The 24171-nt window shown below is 41.0% G+C and overlaps 2 protein-coding genes across 2 annotated transcripts; both read left to right on the top strand.

The window, feature by feature from the left end:
- Positions 1-12102: 12102 nt before the first annotated feature.
- On the top strand, positions 12103-17559 carry LOC122012105. Its single transcript, XM_042568559.1, has 7 exons — positions 12103-12281; positions 12453-12523; positions 13535-13643; positions 13946-14028; positions 16251-16406; positions 16889-16987; positions 17225-17559. Exons 1-7 carry the CDS (start codon positions 12227-12229, stop codon positions 17375-17377), a joined length of 726 nt encoding a protein of 241 aa, XP_042424493.1. The 5' UTR covers positions 12103-12226; the 3' UTR covers positions 17378-17559.
- Positions 17560-19813: 2254 nt separating this feature from the next.
- LOC122009830 (reticulon-like protein B1) lies at positions 19814-21368 on the top strand. The gene is made up of 4 exons (XM_042566137.1): positions 19814-19877; positions 20501-20569; positions 21045-21222; positions 21311-21368. The coding sequence occupies exons 1-4, from the start codon at positions 19814-19816 to the stop codon at positions 21366-21368; spliced, it is 369 nt and encodes a 122-aa protein (XP_042422071.1).
- The last annotated feature ends 2803 nt before the right edge of the window (positions 21369-24171 follow it).

The following is a 24171-nucleotide window of genomic DNA, read 5'->3' as shown; positions in this document are numbered from 1 at the left end:
ACAAAATCAAACATTTGTAAGAGGAGGGTTTTACCCATTAATAACCTTGTCAACCTATCTTTATGACATATAAAATTATCTCAAACACCGTTAATTTTGTATGCCACGTTAGTGTGGACGTATACAAAATCAATCATTTGTAAGAGGGTTTTAACCCTTTAATTTTATTATCTTGTCAACCTAGTTTTATGACAAATTAATAGTTGGTTTCATTTGGTCACACAAATAATAGCAGTGACTCGATGGGAGGATACTATTAGATGTGTCTAAGTGTATACCATTACTTGACACTAAGTCCATTAATAAGATTATGCCCCTTCCGTTGGGGAAGATCACACGCTCTTAATTAACTTCCTATAGTCATCCAAAATGGAAGTCTATTCTAGTGATCCGCAAACAAGCTCATCCGTTATGGAGGAAGGCACTCGAGCCAACGCGCAAGCTTGTTTGCATCACTTACAAACCAGTAATGGAGACCATGGGATTTACTTAAAATCCTCTCCCACTTAGTTATTTATTAATGAGGAATTTTAACTATGCTAGCCTACTAAACTTGTAAACTAACATGCACACACACGACAATATAAAAGCAATAAATAGAAAATCTAATTTTCAACTATTATGGCTTTTATCTCTAGTTGTCCTCCGTGTGTTGTCATCCCAAGTTGCTGCCATATTTGGCCACCGCCACCGGGTCTAGTTCGCATCCATCTTGCTCCTTGTTCCGCTGCGCCTCTGGTCCTTAGAAGGTTCTACGCTTTGCAAGATTCGATCCGCGACATAAATAGAATTTTACAATTTTGATCCTATATTCCATAAAAGGAATGTACATGTATCTAGATCAAAAATAAAATCCTAATAAAACTAAATACGACTCCTGCCGTATTTTATAATACAATCATGCACACACATATAAATGCCCTTGACATGTCCAAGGGTCCAATCACACATAAAACTATAAGCCATAATAGTTGGATCCTGCGTCCACAAAGTTAGCACATCCTACTATTATCCCGCTTAAATTATGTATGACATGTACATAATTAAACTAATACCAAATACACGAGGCAAAACTCTAGCTCGATACCAATTGTTGGTTGCTACTCGGAAAACCTAGAGGTTCCTTCTGCATAAAAATTTTGTACAAAGGTCTGAACCTTTTCCTAGCTACCATGTGTTCTTTTAAATTAAATTTTGGATCGCCTGCGGAACTTAACACGTTTGATCCAAAACTTAATCTATTCGTTCTTTTAGGTTTTGACTTGGGTCTCCTGCGGAACTTAACACGTTCGACCCAAATCACCTTAAATTATTAATTCCATTAAATATTAATTTCCATAATTGGTTCCCAGTACTGACGTGGCGAGGCACATGGCCTTCTTGGATATGGGAGTAACCACCACCGACTAGACTAAACCTTTTATAGAAAGGTAATATTTAATTTCCTAAAATAACTTTAGATTAACCGAAAAGAACAATCAAATCACAAGGAAAAGAAAAAACAAAAGAACACAACATCGAAAAACATATTCGAAATTCTAGAATCGTAAGCCTCTTGTATTTGGTATTATTTCCATAAATAACTAGCATGATGCGGAAAGGAAAAATTACTAGTTATACCTTCTAAAAGACCTCTTGATCTTCTACCGTATTCCTCTTCTAACCTCGGACGTTGTGTGGACAACGATCTTCCGAGATGAGAACCACCAAGCACCTTCTTCTTCCTTACAAGTTTCGGCCACCACAATTCTCCAAGAGAAGTAGAGGTCCGGCCACCACCACCAAGCTCCAAGGGATGCAAGAAACAAAACCACCTTTCTCTCCTTCTTCTCCTAGCTAGAACCGGCCACCATCAAGAGCTCCAAGAGAAGTTGCCGCCGGCCATAAGAAGAAGAGAAGAGGAAGAAGCTAGGGCCGGCCACCAAGGAGGAAAAGAGAGGAGAAGAATAATAGAGTTGATCACCCATGAAGGCACCTCTACCCCCTCTTTTATAATCCTTGGTCTTGGCAAATAAGGAAATTTAATTAAAAACTTCCTTAATTCTTTTGCCATGAAAAGGAAAATTTTATTTAATTAAAATAATTTTCCTTTTCTCAATTTACATGGCCGGCCACCCCAAAGCTACAAACAAGGAGAGTTTTAATTAATTAAAACTTCCTAATTTGTCTCCAGAAATTTATAAAATTTCTTCAATAATTTAATCCCTTCATGATTGGTTTATAAAAGGAAATTTAATAAATTAAAATCTTTCTTTTAAACATGTGGATAAAAACCAAAAGGAAAGTTATCTCTTAAAAATTAAAATCTCTTTTCAATCTACAAATAAGGAAAGATATCAAATCTTTTCTTAATCTTTTGTAGAAACTAATAAAAGAGAATATTTAATTTTTAAACTTCTCTTTTAAATTATTATCATGGTTAAAAAGGAAAATTTTTCTTAAAAATAAAATCTCCTTTCAATCTACAAATAAGGAAAGATTTTAAATCTTTTCTTAATCTTTTGAGAAAGCTTTTAAAGGAAAGATTTAATTTTTAAACTCTCTTTAAAACTATGATATCCACATAAGAAATAATTTTAATAAAAATCCTTTTTAATATGATGTGGTCGGCCACCTAAGCTTGGGCTCCAAGCTATTGGCCGACCACCTTAAGGCCAACCTTTAGGCTTGGCCGGCCCTAAGCTTGAGCTTCAAGCTTGGCTTGGCCGACCCCTATTGGTTGGGTAAGAAGGTGGGTATGTGGTGGATATAAATCTCTATATACAAGAGGCTACGATAGGGACCGAGAGGAGGAATTGGTTTTGGTCTCCCGATAAAATTAAGCATCCCGTGTTCGCCCCGAACACACAACTTAATTTTATCAATAATAATTCATTCCACTAGAGAACTATTATTGAACTACCGCACCAATCCCAAATTACATTTTGGGCTCCTTCTTATTATGAGTGTGTTAGTCTCCCTGTGTTTAAGATGTCGAATGTCCACTAATTAAGTAAGTTACTGACAACTCACTTAATTAATATCTTAGTCCAAGAGTAGTACCACTCAACCTTATCATCATGTCGGACTAGGTCCACCTGCAGGGTTTAACATGACAATCCTTATGAGCTCCTCTTGAGGACATTATCAACCTAGTATCTCTAGGACACAGTTTCCTTCTATAATCAACAACACACACTATAAGTGATACCATTTCCCAACTTATCGGGCTTATTGATTCATCGAACTAAATCTCACCCATTGATAAATTAAAGAAATAAATATCAAATATATGTGCTTGTTATTATATTAGGATTAAGAGCACACACTTCCATAATAACCGAGGTCTTTGTTTCTTTATAAAATCAGTATAAAAGAAACGACCTCAAATGATCCTACTCAATACACTCTAAGTGTACTAGTGTAATTATACAGTCAAGATAAACTGATACCTAATTACACTACGACCTTCTAATGGTTTGTTCCTTTCCATTTTGGTCGTGAGCTACTGTTTATAATTTATAAGGTACTGATAACATGATCCTCTGTGTGTGACACCACACACCATGTTATCTACAATATAAATTAACTGAACAACTACATTTATCATAAATGTAGACATTTGACCAATGTGATTCTTATTTCTAGATAAATGTTTATACCAAAAGCTAGGCTTTTAGTATACACTCTAACAGAGAGGCACGTCGACACGGTTCGAGCGGCGTCTGCTTGTAAAGTCGGCCAAAAGTACCCGGCCAAGAGGATCTTCTTGGCCAACGATCGTCCGCCCGGATGCCCTCCGCACAATCCTTGATGTACTTCTTGGAGGATGTAAGCCGAGTCCTCCGAGCTCACGCATTTCAACAACGGGCGCGAGAAAGCCTTTTTGTAAAGCTGATCGCCGATGAGTGTGAACCGACCGGCTCTCCTCCTTAGCAGCTGGGCTTCATACTCATTGGATGGTGTGGCACCCGAGCGGAGGAACTCTATGATGGGTGTCCGCCAGTCGCTTGGAAATGTGAGGCCTTCCATCCGGTCGACTGCGCCACCAACAGTACTTTTTCAATTGGCTGCTGAATGGCGACCGGCGTTATTGAGCTCGCGAGTTTGGCTAACTCATCAGCTGCTTGATTTTCTGCTCTGGGTATCTTCTGGACAACAACTTCTCTAAAATCGGCTTTGAGCTTCTCGAAGGCTTCAACGTAGAGTTTAAGCCGAGCATTATTGATTTCGAAGGTACCAGAGAGCTGCTGAGCGGCCAACTGCGAATCCGAGTGAAGCGTTACCCGACCGGCTCCCACATACCAAGCTGCCTACAAGCCAGCTATGAGGGCCTCATACTCTGCTTCATTGTTGGTAGCTTTATAATCCAGCCGGACGGATAAGTGCATCTTCTCTTCTTGAGGGGAGAGTAACAATATTCCAATCCCGCTTCCGAGCCGAGTGAACGACCCATCCACATATATTCTCCACATAGCTTCCGGCTCCGGCCTTTGCACCTCAGTCACAAAATCGGCCAAGGATTGCGCTTTGATCACCGAACGGGGCTGGTATTGGATATCAAACTCACTTAACTCTGTCATCCACTTGATGAGCCGTCCGGATGCCTCTGGATTTAGTAGAACATGTCCGAGCGGGCTATTGGTTTTGACAATGATCGTATGCGCCAGGAAGTATGGATGAAGGCGCCGAGCGGCGAGAACCAGAGCGAAAGCCAGCTTCTCGAGCCCAGTGTAGCAAGATTCAGCATCTTTTAAAATGTGACTAAGGAAATACACAGGCTCTTCTCCGCTCGACTTCACTAAAGCCGAGCCGATTGCATGCTCGGTTGAAGACAAGTACATATAAAGTGGCTCGCCCGCAGTCGGCTTGGCTAATACCGGGAGAGAGTTCAGATATGCCTTCAAGTCTTCGAACGCCCGATCGCATTCTTCATCCCAGTGAAACTTAGTGGTCTTGCGCAAGATTTTGAAGAAAGGGAGGCTCCGGTCGATGTGGTTATGACTGGACAAACGCTTATCAACCGCCGCACTTCCCTTGTATTTCTTGGAGGCGGCATATCTTGCGCTTTCACCTTCTGGATTTGCTTGATGCCCGCTCGGTCACTATGTACCCCAAGAATCGCCCTCCTTTTGCTCCGAGCACTTGGGGATTTAGCTTGACTCCGTATTTGCGTGGCGTTCGGAAGGTTTCTTCCATGTCCTTGAAGAGATCGGCCGCTCGGGCGGACTTAATGAGGATATCATCCACATAAACTTCTAGATTCCACCCGATCTGCTCTCTGAATACTTTATTCATCAACGCTGATATGTGGCGCGATTCTTCAATCCGAACGACATCACATTATAGCAATAAGTCTTGTTGGCGTCACGGTCGACTTTTCTTAATCTTCACGGTGACTGGTGATAGCCTTGTAGGCGTCGAGCATCTGATTAATTGCAACAGAGTCCACCATGATCTATCCGGAGGATAAAATCTTTCGCAAGCCTTGTTGAGATCCCGAAATCTATACATACTCTCCATTTGTTGCGGCTTGGAGACCAATACTACGTTCGAACCGGGGCTGCACCTCAGATATGGCCTACCCGAGTTTTTCCACCGCTCGGATGATGGAATTTCGAAGTCTCTTTTCTTTGCTTTTGGAGCGTCCGGTCGGACATGCAACTCGTGCTGCGCTATGCTCGGCGAAATTCCGGGCAGCTCATGTGTCGACCAGACGAAGACATCATGATTTCTTCGAAGGCATTGGATCAGCTCCTCTTTCTACTTCTCCTCCAGATCGGACGCAATAAAAGTCGTGGCCTCCGATCGGGTTGGGTGAATCTGCACTTCCTCTTTTTCTTCATAAATTAAAGAGGGTGGCTTTTCGGTGATGGCGTTTACCTCGATCCGGGGCGCTTTCTGAGCGGAATTGGCTTCTGCTCGGACCATCTCGATGTAGCATCGCCGAGCTGCTAGCTGATCTCCCCGTACTTCTCCCACTTTTTCCTCCACGGGGAACTTGATCTTCTGATGGAAGGTTGAGACGACCGCTCGGAATTGAGCCGGTCGTCCCAAAATGACATCAGGAAGAGGGAGAGTCGACCACCACGAAGTTTGTTGTTGTCCTCCTGAGGGCTCTTCTCCCTGAGGTAGCCAACCGGATCTGTCCGACCGACTGAATTACCAATGAACCCATAGAGTGGAGTTGTCATGGGTATGCTTGATCAATTTACAACCGATCGAACGCTTCTTGAATATGATGTTGATCGAGCTCCCTGTGTCAAATACGCGGTGAATAGTGTAATTGGCTATTACCGCTTTGATGAGCGGAGCATCGTCGTGGGTACTTCCACTCCTTCCAGTCCCGGGCCCAAACTAATTTCGGGTCCTTCCGCTCGTTCTCGGCTACAGCCGACCGAATGAATCTGGAGTTGTCGGACGCTCGCCTTTCTAGCTCGGTTGGAGTCTCCTCCGGTCGGCCCGCCAGCAATAACGTTGATCTCGCCTCGGGAAGTATTGCTTCTATTTTCCTCTTCCCGAGCGGACGGTCTAGACCGCTCTCTGGACGCTCGGCGATTCTCCTGCCTTGGAGAACGATGTCGATCGGGAGTTTGTTGTTGTGGCCTACCAGCTCACGTCCGATCGGCTTCATGAGTTCTCTGTCGCCGTCGACTGAGGGAGACCGTCGTCCGGCATTCCGGGGCACAGGATGAGCCACGAAGGGAAGACTTCGACAATCCCTTGTGTTGTGCGTATCCGTCCGGTGGAAGGAGCAGAACATCGGGGTCCATCTCTTCTTTGGCTTGGGTCGGGCGGCAGCTACCTCTTGCACATGGGATCTGGCATGGGGGGATCGGATTGCTTCGACCCTTGGTCCTCTAGGTGGTTGATGAGTGGCGTGCTGTTTCCGCTCGGCCGGAGGAGCCCGCTCGGCTGTGGCTTTCTGTTTTTGCTCCACGAGTTTGGCGGCCCTTATCTCGATCAGAGCGTCGAGTTCCTCGTTTGAAAGCGTCACCATGTGTTGTCGTCCAGCCTCGTCCATTGCTTCCGATCGGATGCAGGAGCGCTCCCACAGACGGCGCCAAATTGATCCTGTCCGAACGGTGAATCAACAGACGCTGGGCACGTGGCGCTCTCCGGGTCGCCGATGTAGATCTCCGGCTAGTCTCACGAAGCTCCGGCGAACCTGCACAGAAGTCGGGCCGGGAAGGGGTTCCCGGCGGCGACCCTCCGACGCTCAAGTCAGGTAAGCAAGTGGTGGAAAAAGCAGCTCCAAAGCTTGTAGAACGCGTACCTCCGGCGAAGTCTGCTACTCCTTATATAGAGCGGTGAAAGAGCCTCTACACGCCCACCGAGGCGCGTACGTGTCCGCAGCCCATACCTCGGTATGTGTTTGTCAGAAAGCTTACCTGACGTCATACTGCAACAGTCCCGTCGTGCCTTCGATGGGACAACAGGACACCCCGTTGTCAGACTAGGAGTATGGCCTAGTCATACGACTTGACGGCTGTCAGCAGATGTTCCTGTCCCTATTTACCCACCACCGGCCGGGACGTCCACCCGGCCGGCTAGAGGGAGAGCGCCGTCCGGACGGCCCTAATTCCCTGCGCTGGCCCGGCCGGGCGACGCGCCCATTACGTCATGCCTTCTCTTAGCCTTCAGCTAGGTCATTATTTACTGTTTCATTGAGCGTCGGAACCCTGATCCCTGTCAGGGCGCCTTTTACCATCATATGTTTACTGTCAGACTGATCGGCCTGCCCTTTTCTCATGAGTCCGGTCGGCTCATCCTTCTTCGACGGACCACCTGGCCCTTTGACCTCCACGTGGCGTTGACCCCTCATTAGGGGGTCTCGGGCTTTTACCACCGGATCACCTTACAATCAACGCACATTCTCCAAGTTCCATCCTTCTTAGGCACAAGCAAAACAGAAACTGAACAAGGACTCAAACTTTCTCGGACATACCCTTTTCTCATCAACTCTTCAACTTACTTTTGAAGCTCCTTGATCTTCATAGGATTGCTTCTATAGGCTGGTCGATTAGGAATGACTGCTCCTGGGATGAAGCCAATTTGGTGCTCTATTCCCCTAAGTTGTGGCAATCCATCAGGAACTTCTTCAGGAAAGACATCATCAAATTCCTGCAAAAGAGATTTAACAACATTAGGTAAAGAAGGGTTAAGATTGTTAGTGTTGAAATAAGCCTCCTTGTATAAAAGTACAATCATCGATTGTTGAGAATAAAAAGCTCTCTTAATCTCTCTTTCTTTTGCATAAAAGCTCCTTTTTTTACTCTCTTGCTCTATTTTTTTTTCTTTTTCATTCTTTTTTTCACTACTCTCATCCTCACTTTTTTTTCTCACACTCCTTTTCTTTTTCATTTTTTTCTCTCACAATCTTTTCTTTTTTCACTCTCTTTTTTTATCCTTAATTGATTTTCATATATTTGCTTAGGAGTTAATGGTGCAAGAGTTACAAGTTTACCATGCATCTTAAAAGAATATTTATTTGTGAAGCAATCGTACATGACCCTCCTATCAAATTGTCATGGTCTACCTAAAAGTAAATGACTTGCATGCATTGTTACTACATCACAAAGAACATCATCATGATACCTACCAATGGATAATGAAACCAACACTTGCTTAGTGACCTTAACTTCCCCGCAATCATTCAACCATTGTAGTTTATAAGGACTAGGATGTTTAGTGGTAGGTAAGCACAATTTCTCAACCAAGATAGTACTAGCAACATTAGTGCAACTTCCCCCATCTATAATCATACTACATACCTTGTCTTTGATGTGGCAACGGGTATGAAATATGTTTTCTCGTTATTCTTCATATTCTTCCTTCACTTGCACATTTAGAGCACACCTAGTGACAAGGGCTTCACCTTCGACGGGATACTCTTCTACATCACTTTCCATCAATGGTGGCACGACATTATCATCTTCGGACTCACTCTCAGTTTCAATATCACTATTTTCTTTCAAAAGCATAATTCTTTTGTTTGGACATTGTGAAGCAATATGTCCTCTTCCCAAACATTTAAAACATTTAATATCTTTATTTCTTGAAGATTAGATAGGTTCTTTACCTTTGACTAATGGAGAACCAGCATCTTTATTCTTCAAAAACTCGGTCTTACTCTTTGATGTCAATTTATCATCTCTTTTGTTCCAATTAAATTTTCAAGTGGATGAATTTTGACCATGCTTGATTGAACCATTCCTTTTGAGTTGCCTTTCAACTTTCATGGACATATGCACCATATCTTCCAACTTCACATAATGTTGCAACTCCACTACATTTGCAATTTCTGAATTCAAACCTTGTAAAAATCTTGCCATGGTTGCTTCTCGGTCCTCCTCCACATTGGTTCGAATCATGGCAATCTCCATCTCCTTGTGATATTCCTCCACAGTTTTAGATCCTTGGGTTAGACTTTGTAGTCGTTGGCACAAATCGCGATAGTAATGTGATGGCATGAACCTCTTTCTCATAATAGATTTCATCTCTTCCCAAATGTCAATGGGTCTCTCGTTGTTTCTTCTCCTATTTAGAATAATTTGATCCCACCAAATAATAGCATAATCAATAAATTCAACAGCAGCTAGTTTTACCTTCTTCTCTTCAAAGTAGTTGTGACAATTAAACACTAATTCAACTTTTTTTTCCCACTCCAAATATACATCTAGATCGCTTTTGCCTTGAAATGAAGAAATCTTTATCTTGATATTTCCTAAGTTTCTATCAACATAATTATTCATTCTTTCTCTTCTCACACCAATTCTAGCATGACCAGATCTGTCACTAAAAACTCTATCATCAATGTCCTCAGATACGCCATCATCATCATCATCATCATCATCATCATTGTTGTCATCACGGTTATATTGCCTTGAATTTCATGTATGAACTCTATCCACTTGGCTATTTTGCAATCCTAAAATTATAGCATCTTGTCTCTTTAATCTGTCGAGGATTTGATTAAATCTGATTTCCATGCGTTCCAAGTGTTGTCTCGAGGCTCGTTGTTCAAGTGTTTCTCTCGGTCTTGCTTCCTCTCCACTTGTCGCCATTAATGCAATCTGTTGACACTCAATCACTCAACTCACTAATGTTAGCTCTTTAAAGAACTTAGAATGATGACAATTTCCTTATAAGCGTTCGTTGACTAATTTAAACTCTCAAAGGTATTAGCATAAAAGATAGGAATTGATATAAAAATACAAGTTGCAGAATTGAAAAATGATATTAAGGACTGAAAGGAAATTTGTTAGAATTAAATCTAGGCGAGAAAGATACGAAATTGGAAAACGCAAGTATACTAGGCAAGACTTTAAAGGAAATGCGGAGTATACTAGACAAGAATTTAAAGAAAGATACGAAATTGGAAAACACAAGTATACTAGGCAAGACTTTAAAAGAGATGCGGAGTATACTAGGCAAGACTTTAAAGAAAATACGAAATTGGAAAACACAAGTATACTAGGCAAGACTTTAAAGGAGATGCGGAGTATACTAGGCAAGACTTTAAAAAAAGATACGGAATTGGAAAACGCAAGTATACTAGGCAAGACTTTAAAGGAGATGCGGAGTATACTAGGCAAGACTTTAAAGAAAGATACGGAATTGGAAAACGCAAGTATACTAGGTAATACTTTAAAAGAGATGCGGAGTATACTAGGCAAGACTTTAAATAAAATATGGAATTGGAAAACACAAGTATACTAGGCAAGATTTTAAAGGAGATGCGGAGTAAACTAGGCAATACTTTAAAGAAAAATACTGAATTGAAAAACGCAAGTATACTAGGTAAGAGTTTAAAGAGAAATGCAGAATTGGAAAATGCAAGTATAGAAATAACAATTCTCTATATCCACTTTTTTTTTAAAAAAAAATTTCGACACTTTTTTTGCTGAAAATATATTTTTTTTAATTTCGACCTTTTTTGTTACTGAAAATATTTTTTTTCTTATTTTTTTTTATTTCTACCTTTTTTTTTTTATAGCAACAAGACGACTAAAAACTCACTAAAATTGAAATGATAACGATAAGTAGATAATGTTGAACAAAATAAATAAAGATTCAAGCACAAAAAAAAAAGGATAATGAAATCGATTTAGAAAATCAAAGCTTTGATACCAAATGATGTGAATTCAAAGAGAAAGATATCTCAAGAACCCACAAAGAATGGAAGAAGAAAGAAAGAAAGAACTAAATCGATAAGATTGATGAAAGAACCTCGACCCAATGCTTAGGAAAGCATGAACTTTGGTATAGAAGATTGTAGACGCCATAACCTTGGGATGAAGGTTGATAAGTCTTCGAACGCCACAAGGAAACACCTTGATAAGTTCAAATTCAATGAAGAACCAACAAATGAGAGTCTCACCATGCTTTAGATTGAAAAATATATCAAACATACATGTGTGATCGTTACCCCCTTTATTTATAGCTATAAGGTGACTAAAAAACCCTAAAAGGCAAAAAAAAAACCCATTTAGTAAAGACCTATGTAGACTACTTAGCCATTTTAAGCTTATGACTTTATTACAACCCAAATAAAAGTAGAAATTGAGTCTAAATTAAGCCTACATATTCCTACCACATAGACATAAGACTTAAGTGCTAATTAAGCTCATCTAAGGTTTGAATTAGGTTGACTATGCCGAATGACTTGCTCTTGGTCAAACCTTCTTCAATCGTAGCTTTGGGCTTCACATCTTCAATTAGTACATTAAGTGCTTCCTTCGTCTTTCTAGTCTTAGCCCTTGTAATTAGGCCTCCATTGATGCATAATGGATCATCATTAATATCTAGAGTGGGTTGACCATGATCCATATTGTTAGCTTATTGCTTTCTTTCTTTAACTCCATCACGTATAATCCTAAGGAACATAATCGGAAAAAGATTAGTCAGTCTACGACAAATTCGACCATGAGTATTCGTAAATATAGGAGCACTGGGACAAATATATTTACCTTTTTTTGTCGCCACAAGAGTACCTGTAAATGACTCAAGGTTGATACGAAGGAAAATACTCCGGTTCGCTAGACTCGACTGGATCCGGTTCTTCATCGAACCGGACACGGAATATTCCTTGGCTAGATCTACTACCGACACCGTATGGTTGAGAAGTTTGCCACCTTGCGCCTTTCGCTTCTCTTGGTCTGGATTAGGTCGTAACGTAATTCCGCGTTTGATCTGCGTTTCTCGTGGCCGGCGATATCTGGTTTTTCTCGAAGAAGCTCCGATCATGGCAGGGGTAGTCGACGACAGACTCCACTATTCCATCTTCGATTCACGAAAAGGTTCGACCCTTTCTTTTCACCCATAATCGTTTCTGTCGCTTTTTCAGGTATTTGCCCCTTGATTTGGATTGTTTATTATATATCGTTAGTTGATTCCGATTGAATCTTTCGTGTTCATGCCCATAATTAGTTTGTTAACCTTTTTTTTTTTTTGGATTCATTTGGTTGAAGGCGATGCGCACATGTCAAGAGGCCAGTTAATCGAAAAAAAAATTGACATTCTTGAAAGCTTGGCTGGCAAGGTATCGTTTTTTAATAAGCTTATTAAATATCCACTCCATAATGTTATTTTTCCTCAAAATGGCGATTGTTCATCTTGGTGAAGCTTCGCAATCATAGTTCTGCCAGTTGACGAACATTATAGTTACTGATCTCAGATGATGCCATTAGTTTCACAAAGAAAGCAGATTAAATAGATGGTGAAATATCATGAGCTACCATAGAGATTATCTTGACTTTGATAAGAGTATTATGGATTGCAATTTGTTTAGGGAGGGAGTGGATACAAAAAATTAAAAAAATAATTCGACTTGCTCCTGATTGACATCCTCTGAGAGGTGTTAAGGATTGGGAGAAGGTGTCCAGTTGAAGACATGAAGAAACTGTCAAAACAGCAACATCCACTGAAGTAGTTGACTTTTGAAGATGCCAGTTGGTCAACCTCGATTGCTGAAGGATGAGGTGTGGAGACCTCATCTGATCGAAGACACTCCAAGAAGAAGCTAATGAAGCAGTAGTCTCTGTCTGCCAATGTCCTCTGCTGAAGTGGTATGCTGGCCCACGACATCTGTTGAGGACAATGCCCGAACATGAAGAATATGCCGACAAAGAAGATGTTGTCAAAGAAGGCACGAACGGAGGAAGGAATGCTGGCATAGAAAATGTCCACCGAAGAGTTGGTCCAATTTTAACCCAAAATTTACATAATATTTTTAATTTGAGTAAGTGGAATTAACTCAATTATAGGAATTAGAATCACAAATTTCAAACTGAATCGGTCCAATTTGAATCATATTGGACTAGGTTTTGATTGATTTAAATTCAACCATGTGGTTTGAAACGAAGTGCCTCCTAATTTGAACCATGAACATTCAATTATGATAACCATGCAAGAATAAGTGTGATGTTATTCATCAGGCTTATCTCACAATTATGAAAACTAACTTTATCTCACAATAGGTCTTTGGCTCATATGTTTTTTTTTTAACATTTCTTTCTCCTACCTTAATCTTCCTTAAACAACAATTTTGTAGGTTAGTAACAGGCGGTCTCGCAGATGGTTAAATGACTGCCTACTGATTGAGCTTGTTCCTAGATTAGATGCGGAGGAAATTAGAGGACTCTTTGCTCCACCTCCATGGGGTAAGACTGTACACTTGACAAATTTCTTTATTTTGTAAAATCTCATTCCTTGCTTCCTATTTAGTGATATTTGATTCTTAAAATTAAGCCAACCTGAACTTTATACTCTCATGTCTCTTTTTCATTGGTTACAGTTTCATGTGTCTTATGAAGAAAAGGTTCAAATACTTGCTACAACTTCAATTTATAAAGTTCAACATTTATACTAATTTATATTTTAAGAAAGCATTCCAATTTGTTTCATAGAGACTTCTGTATGCATGATTTCTTTTATCTGTTACTACTGTTTCTCCTTTTCATAGGTGATAAGAAACCGTTATCAGCATTTTCCATGACAAATGTTAAAGAATGGGACATTTTCAGGAATATCGACATGGATGTAGAGGTTTTTCCACACACTCATATAAGATTCGTTCTCATTTTTCTTTGTCATTCACAGCATTTATGTACTTGTTTATTTAATTTTTTGAGTGATAGTTTTGTAATTATGACTAATACTTCTTAAGCTCCATTTCTCTTAAGGATTTTTTTTTCAAAAAAAATAATTCTTAATTTTTTATTCTTTACTGCAACAGGAAATCATAGTTAATAGAATTTTTTTAGTAAATGAAAAATTCTTTTACTAAGAGGCATTTTTTTAAAAAACTCTTTATAAAAGAGTGAAAGTCATCTTTTTCACTTATTCACAAGCTTTTCACTCTATCAATAAGACCTCTTTATCCTCTAATCTTTCTTACATTCATGCAGGCTGATCAGGTCAAGTGGGCCATGTGGATCAGTTGATCCGTGTGCGTCGGATGGGCTGGTCAGTCTAAGCAGGCTAGACAAGTTAGTCACTCTGGGAAAATAGGGGGACCAGTTGGTCCGGGCATGTCAGGAGAGCTAGTTGGTCTAATTGTGTCAGTATGTTAGTGCGTCAATGGTGCCTAGCATGTTGAGCGAGCCAATTGATCTAGTCAAGTTGGTCTAACCAGTCTGATTGGGTAGGTTGGTATTGGTGGTCTAATTGCACACAAATCAATTAATCTAGTTGGGTTGGTTGTATCAGTGGGCTGAGTGGTCCGGACTGTTCAGTAGTGTCAGTTTGTCCGATTGAATAGGCCTGGTTGATCCAAATTGCTTGATTGGTCTAAACTTGAGAAGTGAGATTTTCCAGTCATTAGACAAGGCACAGAAAAATATTTTCCAGTATATTTGGTGATGGATTATCAGTAGTAAATAATTTATTTTTCTAAAAACAAATTAAAAATTATTTTTTCTAAATAAATTATTTTCCTGAAAGCAAATGGAGCCTTAGTATCTGAAATTTTATGTGTTGTGATAGAGTAGGGTATATAAGATTCTTAGCAATCTTATTTCTGATAAAGCTGTAGCATTTGAATAATGAATTGAGAAACAAATGCTTAAATCCAAATAGCGGGTGATTCACTTGTCTCTCATGTTCTGCTTACTTGAATGGAAATAAGAGGAAAAAGAAAGAAATAAAACCATTAAATTCTCTTATTTGCTTGGAAGGAATTGTATTTCTAACAAAACCAGACAAGAACTGAGGCAAACGACATTTAAGCAACTAAAAGACACTAATAAGTATCTTTATTTGCATCTTTCTACTCCATCCAAGTGGAAATTGGATAACACAATCCTTTTCTTTTCTTTCACTTCACATTCATTTTCCTTTTATTTTCTCTCCTCCAAGTAAATCCTGCATCAATGAACATCTTTTTTGTTTCCTTCTGATTAGCTCACCCCACTTAGTGGGATGAAAGCTTAGTCGTTGTTGATTTGTATGCTTATTTTGCAGTTGGCGAGGACAATTTTACTAATTTTTGTTTGCTTGGTTAGAAATAGTTATAGGTAGTGCTCATGAGAAAAGTTATCAATGAAAATAATTTGAAAGTGACTAAACCTTTTCCATGATCCTTGAAATAAAATATTTTTCATATACAGTGATTATTTTATAATAATCTAGTCTCATGTACCTATTAGCTTAATAATTACAGCTAGATCATCATTCTGGCTTGTCAAATCATACAAAAACAGACCGTGTGACGCAATTGATTTTGTTGGTGAGAAGGATTTTATTCCACCATTATGCTCTATTTATGATTATGCTACTAGTAAATACCTAGGTCATCTAGTTTATTCTCACGATCATGTCCTTATAGCAAATTAGTAGGTCAAGTTTACAAGATCGAGCAACTTAGAGTTCCCTGGTGGTTCAGTTTGCACTACATATAATACCTTGTAATCACGTTACCATCCGTGGTAACTTATCAACCTTTGCATTAATCAGATCGATAATTGAGATCCTCTGGATAACCAGCATTTTTAGCTTTTTATTAGAAAGTATTTATATTTTCAGTTTCTTAGTGCATTTGAAAATTAATGAATTTTGATCAACAATGAAAACAACATTGTGATTGCTTACATGTCTAACTATAAAAGGGCAGCCCGATGCCAATGCGGTGCTTTGGGAAAGAGTCTATATTACACAGTTTTATCCTTCATTGTTTACATGTCTAACTATATGTTTGATATATTCTTATGTATTTTAATAGAATCAAAGAGACTAAGCAGATCAATGATATTATGCACATGCATGTTCAGGCTAGCATTACAAAATCCACGAATTCTTCAATAGATGGTAGAGTTTATGTGAACTCTGATAAGGTAGTTGTATTAAATGCATGGCGCCGAGTGGATCGCAGAACAAGGCAAGCTATGCGCCATAAGTTCCTCCCACAACTCATTCAAGGATTTGAGGTAACATTTTAAGTTGAAGGTGTTTCTATATATATATATATGTTGGTTTTGCTATTATCATTTTTCTGTGAAGACGTAAAAAAGCTTGAGAGAAAGGTACAGTGGGAGAAGATAATCATCACTCTTAAAAGTAAACTACTATTAATGGTAGAGATTGAGAAATATATGTAAATGTAGGCCATGCAATTGCGGTTTAACATCCTGTTCCATGACAATCAACACAAGCAATTTACTATTTCGCTCGCTATTCAGCGCATAAAACGCTCCACACCATGGAACGTCTATCTTATTGCATCACCCACTAGTTTAGATCACTTATATTTAATATTAAATAGAAATGGAACCTATATAAAACACTATCAGAAAACATGTTCTGTATCTTAGAAATATATCCTGCTTCTGTCAGTCCGACGACTTACTTTTACCCGCTCGTGCCAATTGAGTTGAACTTTATCTCATGATGTCTCTTGTCGCATGGATAGGAACACATAAGAGCATTTATCAGTGACGGTGGAGAAGGTGTGCTTGTGTTGCATGTTCAGGATCCCTTCCACAGATTGTTGTTGCATGGTGTATGTGAGGTAAAATTTCTTTACTCTGCAATTATAGATCAATAAAACTACCGGGGTCGCTTCACTCTTTCTCATAATGTTGAATTGCATTGCTGGGTTAAAAAATGTACTATATAACCCTTCGGAAGAATTGAAGCTGAAAAGTTATTTCCAAGAACATAAAAGAAATGGATTATGCCTAACTAGAAAGTTAGCCTGCAGCAGTGTCGGCCCTCTTCCTAAATGATTAATGTCAACTTTCTACAGTTTTATAACTTGACCTCCATCACTGTTTCAAAGATGATGGAGGCTAAGTTGTCGAAGATGACAAGGATAACGAAGAAACCAGGTGGTTCTGAAACACTCCCCAACATCACGCTCGCTCAGTTTCTGCATATGGCGAAGGAGGGTACTTTGTAGCTGATGTATTCCCATTTGTCGTGTACATTGTATAATTTAATCATGTATTTCTACCCAATTTATGTCCATGTTTAAATAACAAGGAAATATTTGACTAGGTTTATTGTATCCCTACATCTCGTAGGCCTCGCTGGAAAGAGATTTAGAACTAAATTATTTCTGAATTGTGTTTTCTCAGTTAATATTTGTTTCCTTTTCCATTGCCATCCCATTGGGCGACTGAAGTCAGATGATGCGTGAAAAACGATTGGGAGCCATCTTTTAATCAAATGACGGTCCATATTTATTACGTGTAAGGCAGCCCTGCGTGCCTCAGTTATTTTAAAATATTTAAAATGAGAAGTATGTTGGCTGCCAAGATTCGAGGTATGCCATCGATCTTCATTTCAGAGGTTATTCGGGGGAGGAAGGTCCACGTTGTCCGTCCGATGGCACTTGTCCGGCAGGTACAGCCCACTTCTAGAGCACTCTCGTCTCTCGTCATCTGTCCCCTCATCGAAGCGTATCGACAGCCAAGTGAAATAGAGCAGAAGTGCATTATTCAACATTTATCACGTGTAGCATTATCAAGACATAAATTATTAATTCATTGGTAAATTAATTTTTATTAAAATTTTATTCCAAGGAGAAATTTGTGTGGGATAATAGAAATTTAAATTTAATTATTTCATTTTCTCCCTGCACAACACAAATAGATTTTTTGTCCCGCAATCAATTTGTAATATTTATAGACATTCTTAGGTGAGAATGCCAGTCTGTTTTGGATCCGTGCAATAATTCTCCAATAGTTTTCCCAAATACACTGAATGCCATCACCGCCAAGCCAACCTTTCAATCGACAGAGCACTTGTACCGAATACAACCAACTAACATGCATTTGACATGCAATGATCCACCTCTTACGGATTATTAAGTAATTATTAAATGAGCGAATCTTATAATTTTTGAGATATATATATTTTTTGGTTATTAAATACAAAATTATTCAACATATGGATTATCAATTTAATTTCTGGGATTTTTTTATCTATTTAAAAATAGACAATGATGGGAGTGATGAAAAAGAGCCGCACTAGGGGTCTAGGGGTCGAAGTAGAAAAAAATGGTGGACATAAATGTCAAAGTCAAAATAGTTAAAGGCTCCAATCTGATAAAGCAAACCAATTGAACCGAGCAGCACGTCGTCTGGCCGGTCGGACGTGACCACCTTGTCGACCCAAACAATGTCCGAATGGCTGCTCGAGGAAAGTCCACGATTAGGACCTATAGCCGAGCAACAACTCTACTAGACCAATACCCTCGAAAGGGAGGCGTGGTTGGTCGGACAACCCTCCGATAACAACACAGCCGAACAGAAAGCGAGACAATAGCTTATGGCAATATGCCCGGACGAGGACTATCCAGTTGAGCAGTGGCCAGTCGGTCGTGTATGAACCTATTGACTATCTTATCATGTCCTTTTAGGAGTTTGCGCCGTTGATAGTAAAGCATGTCTAGCAAACAAATCGTATTTTAAAAGCTTCTAGGTTATCACATCAGAGATTTGTATGACTGCTTAAGGAATTGTGTCAGGGTCACTTTTGAACTTGTCTTTTCATATGACACCTAGGAAAATGTGCATATACCTTAAGATGCGTGCACAAACACTATAGTGACACTATAAAAAGGGGTTCCTATCTACAGGCAGAGGTATGTCCAATTTCGTTTTCTACACATTTTTGCTACAATTCTCCATTTTTCTTACCCATCGGAAGCTGACTTGAGCATCGGAGGGTCATCGTCGGGAACCCCTTCCCATCCCAGTACTAACGACTTTATGTTGCAGGCTTGCGTAGAGTTTTCATTTCGTCAACTTTCCAACCACCTCCCCAGTTTGTCGCCATCTCCATTTTCAGACAGGATCGCATTTAGCGTCGTCTATGGAAAGTTTTACCTAAATCCGAAGCGTGAAGATGGAGGATGCTGAACGACTTACTACGGTAACACTAACGCAAGAAGACTTGGAGTTGTACAAGCCCAAGTAGCGAAGATGAAGTAGTAGCAGATAGCTGCCGACTGCCGAGCGGACAACCTCACCACGTCAGGAACGGGTCATCACACTAAACCTAGAGCTCGAGTGGAAGATCAAATCGGCCAGAAGTAAAGCAATAGGCCAACTGGCGTCTCCCGAGACGCGCTGAATGCGTTCATTCCTTACCATCAAGCGGAGTAAACACCCAGCTCCTCATTAGATGATGCGCCCGTTCGAGATGGGCGAAAGGGTAAAGCACCTCAGCTCGATACCTCCCACAAGCAGATTAACCAATAATTCTCCTAGGAGATCCTCGATGACCAACTACCGCACCATTATAGGCCTTTGATGATTGAGGAATACATGGGGGCAACCGACTCATTTGATTAAATTTGATAATGTTGTCATGCTCCACTAATATACCGATGGGGTTAAATGTCGAGTATTCCTCACCATGCTCTTCAAGTCAGCGTAGAGGTGGTTCAAGAGGTTGTCGATCGAATATATCCGTAGCTTCAAAAATTTTCGATCGACGTTCTTACAATACTTTGCCAATAGTTGCTGCCATTAGAAGATAAATGTCAACATATTTGTGGTCAAACAAGGGCTCAAGGAAACATTGCGACCTATATCAAAATGTTTAATCAAGTGGCCATGCAAGTTTCATCAGCCACACTTGAGATCTTGATAAGCTCTTTCCTCCGAGGACTTGTAGAGTGCGAGTTCTTTCGGTCACTCATCAGGAGGCCTCCTAGAGACTTCGATCATTTGCTTGGGCGAGCTACCGAGTACATCAATATCGAAGAAGCCTAAATAGCTTTGAGGAAGGAAGTGATCCTGAGCTAGCGCTCGTCTGGGACAACTGATCGACCCATGCACATCCAGGCCCGACCTTGGAGGAGGGCCATCCTGGGCGATGGCCCTGGGCCTAGATTTTTGGGGGGCCCAAAATTTTTTTTAAATATTATGTTTAAGTTTAATAGGTGTAGTGCAAGAAATCAGGAATTAAAATCAGATTTAGGGCTTTCCGCTTTTACTTCTGCCGCCGCTTGCATCTGAGGGAAGAAAAGCTCGCTGCAGCCGTGCGGCGCCGCCTGCTGCCTGAGAAACAGAGAAAGCCAAGGTCTTCCGCCTCTTTGGCAGGGAGAAGTCCGTTCACCACGTCCTCGGCGGTGGCCAAGGTACCTTTCGATCCAACTCATTTTGGCATCCTCATCGTACTTTTTCCTTCGAAAATCTAGTTTCTTTATCTTCTTTTGGACGAGAATTCGTCGATGTTTGGATTTTTTTGGCAGAAATTTTGTCTGAAATCGTGTAGATCGGATCTGCACTTGATTTGTAGTTGTTTATTTGCTTCGAGGGGCAGCGCTATACTCGTTGCTAGTATAATAATGGTTGGGTTTCCAGTTGCGGAAAGTTTTTAGGGTTTATACGATATGTGGGGAACGCGTCAGAGAACGACGCCATGCCATGATGCCAATTCGAGTACTATGTACTTTTCTTCTTCGGCTGTGAATTCTCGATCGTATTTTGCATCGTTCAAGGCAAACTAGTTTAAAATTTTCGTTCATAGTGTAAAAATTAGGTCATTTCATGGTCCTGAGTAAACAATTGTTTCTTTGCTTCATCAATTTGATTTAGAGCGTTCCATTTTAGCTGCTAATTTGATTCTATGGAGGGACAAGATCTCAGTTGGAATACTCGTTGGTGCCACTGCTATTTGGATTCTATTCGAGTTCGTCAGCTACCATCTACTTCCTTTAATTTCCCATGGCCTCATCATCTCTTTGCTCACGCTCTTCCTGTGGTCGAAGGCCTTGACGTTTATTAACAAGTAGAAGAACTCTTTTGCTGCACTTGGAGCTCTCCTCTGGTCTCAGTTCACCAGCGAACTGTTTGCTTATTTCCTTTTTTATTTTCAGATCTCCGCCGCACATTCCAGAGGTGAGGATACCTGAGGACCAAATTGTGACTCTCTAAAATATTACAAATGACTTTACCAAATATGATAATGTCTGCAATTGATATTCTTGAATTTGTTCAAAGTATAGATTGTTATCCAAATGTAATAATTGCTTATAGAATTTTGTTGATTATGTCTGTTACAGGAGCATCGGTTGAAAGGAGTTTTTCAAAATTAAAATTATTAAAAACATATCTTATGTATTAAGAAAGACATCTTGGAAAATCTTGAAACTGATAATATTATAGAAGATTTTGTAAATAGAAATGCTAGAAGAAGTCATTGTAGATAAATTATATATTATTAAAAATTTATTTAGGATTTCATTTTATTATTTCGCCCAGGGCCTCCTGAGTTGAAGGATCGGGGCTGTGCACATCAACCACCAAAGCGGCCCCGTGTGGGAACATTGTCTCAACACCAGGAGCCTTGGGCCCATCCGATCCAATATGTGGAGGCCAAGTGGGGGAAGCCCACCGAGCCCCAGCCGTGGACCCTACTCTTCTACTCGTATCATCGGACAACAACGCATAACACCAGAGATTGCTACAGTTTCAAGATGAAGCCCTGTCGAGCGGTTTCCTCGAGATTCCACTGCCAATCCCCCTCGCCTGATAGACACCATCACCGATGAGTGGAAGGGCGGCATGAAGAGCACCGACAATTGCATCAACATGGAGACTATCAAAGGCCTACCTGGGTGTCTGTTGAACGGGAATGCTCGTCGGCTCGGGAGGAAGAAAACCATAACAATGCCGCTCGGGGTGACATTGGGATGGTTGCAGGAAAATCGACTGGCAGCGACTCTAATCGGGCTCAGAAATCGGATGCCCAATGATTAGAAATTCACGTCGTCGGATGTAGCAAAGCAGCGACAGAAGGACCAAAGATCAGTTTCGGTACTCAATACTTGGAGGGAGTGGGTGCCCTGCACGAGGACACCCTGATCATCAAAGGGTAATTGATAATTACAATATTCACCGTACTTTTGTAGATACAGGAAATTCAGTGAATATCATTTTTAAAAAAGCTTTCGATCAACTGTAAATTAATTGGAATGAGCTGTAGACCATGATGACTCCCTTATATGGGTTCACGGGCAACGAAGTATTGTCGATCGACCAAGCTCAGTTGGCCATATCCCTCAAAGAGGAGTCGCTCAAAAGGACGAGGATGACGAACTTCATAGTGGTGGGCGCCCCATCCGCCTACAATGTTATTTTGGGCCGACCGAGATTGAACGAGTTCTGAACGATCGTGTCCATTTTCTGCTAGAAGATCAAGCTCCCTATGGATAACTTGGTCGAGGAAGTCAAGGGCGACCGATTGGCGGCTCGACGGTGCTACGTAGAGATGGGAAAAGTCGAGTCATGGGCCGCATGGAAGGCTCCTTGGCTCAAGGTAAACGCAATTCAGGAAGAGCCTCTCGCCCTGGTCTATGACGAGAAAGAAGAAGTCTAGGTGCATCCCAGTCGGCTGGAAGCCATGACTTTCATTGCAGTCGACCTGGGTGCGGAATAAAAGAAAGAGCTTGTTGCTTGTCTAAGGCATAATCACAAATGTGTTCGAATGGGCGATGCATGGGCTCCCAGGCATCTTACTAACCATCGTCCAGTATGAGCTATATGTCTAGCCAAGGTCGATGAAACAAAAGAAAAAAGACCAGCTCAGAGCAAAATCAGATAATCCGAGTGAAAGTAGAAAAGATGTTGGAGGCTGGCTACATATGCGAAGTACAATTTCTGAGCTGGCTGGCTAATGTACTGCTAGTCTCTAAGCTAGGTAATAAATGAGGGGTCTGCATTGACTTTTGAGACTTGAACAAGGCCTGCCCGAAGGACTATTACCCTCTACCGCGCATTGATCAGATGGTGGACTCGACGGCGGGTTACGAACTGATCTGCATGTTGGATGCATATCAAGGCTACCACTAGGTCCCGCTCGCCAGAGAAGATCAGTAGAAGGTCAGTTTTATTACGATCGACGGGACCTTTTGATACAATGTGATATCGTTCGGATTAAAGAACATGGGGGCCACCTACCATAGGCTGATGAATAAGGTATTCTAAGGGTAGATCGACCAAAACATGAAGGTCTATGATCCTGTCCGAAAGCTGAATCAACGGACGCTGGGCACATGACGCTCTCCAAACGGCTGACGTAGATCTCCTGACTGTCCGCACGGACCTCCGGTGAACCTACACAGAAGTCGGGCCGGGAAAGGGTTCCCGGCGACGACCCTCCAACGCTCAAGTCAGGTAAGCGAACAACGAAGAAGTAGCTCCAAATATCGTAGAACGTGTTGGTGCGGGAAGCATCCGACGATCGAACTCGTGTTTTGATAACGGCAAAGAATTCAAAGTTAAGATGTTTTTTAGTCTAACAAGTCTACTTGAGGATTGCAGGAAAGTCCTAGCTGCAGTTAGGCAAAGGGAAAACCCTAGGGGGCGGTAACCCTAGGTCATAGGGGGTGGTAACCCTATGCGGAAAGTCTTGGCAGGTCGATGGCTTCAGGCAAAAGTCCTAGGGGGTGGTAACCCTAGGTGAAAAGTCCTGGTGTCGCGAACCAGGTGAAAGACTGGACTAGCCGGGGAAGCGGATGTCCAGCAGAAAGTCCGGAAGCATCGAGTGCTGAGCAAAAGTCCAGTCGATCTGGAGGATCGAATGGCAACAGGTAATCTCCTGAGTGGAGTAGGTGAGGACGCGTTCCCCGCAGAGGGAACAGTAGGCGTCGGGTCGACCTAGGGTTTCCGGTGGGAAATCCAAAGTCAGACTCGGACAGTCCGAAGACTGTCAATTATTATTTACTATGTTTTATCA

Source organism: Zingiber officinale, chromosome 8A, assembly GCF_018446385.1.
Source record: "Zingiber officinale cultivar Zhangliang chromosome 8A, Zo_v1.1, whole genome shotgun sequence".
NCBI classification, from domain to species: Eukaryota; Viridiplantae; Streptophyta; class Magnoliopsida; order Zingiberales; family Zingiberaceae; genus Zingiber; species Zingiber officinale.
The sequence above is the reverse complement of the archived record's forward strand: the minus strand, read 5'-3'. Positions and strand labels throughout refer to the sequence as shown.

Coding starts and splice junctions, on each gene's coding strand:
- LOC122012105 (XM_042568559.1), top strand. CDS start 12,227: ATGGCAGGGGTAGTCGACGACAGACTCCACTATTCCATCTTCGATTCA. Junction 12,282..12,452: donor CATCTTCGATTCACGAAAAG/GTTCGACCCTTT, acceptor ATTTGGTTGAAG/GCGATGCGCACATGTCAAGA. Junction 16,988..17,224: donor TGTTGCATGGTGTATGTGAG/GTAAAATTTCTT, acceptor AACTTTCTACAG/TTTTATAACTTGACCTCCAT.
- LOC122009830 (XM_042566137.1), top strand. CDS start 19,814: ATGGGGTTAAATGTCGAGTATTCCTCACCATGCTCTTCAAGTCAGCGT. Junction 20,570..21,044: donor CGTCCTCGGCGGTGGCCAAG/GTACCTTTCGAT, acceptor GTTCCATTTTAG/CTGCTAATTTGATTCTATGG. Junction 21,223..21,310: donor GCCTTGACGTTTATTAACAA/GTAGAAGAACTC, acceptor TTTTATTTTCAG/ATCTCCGCCGCACATTCCAG.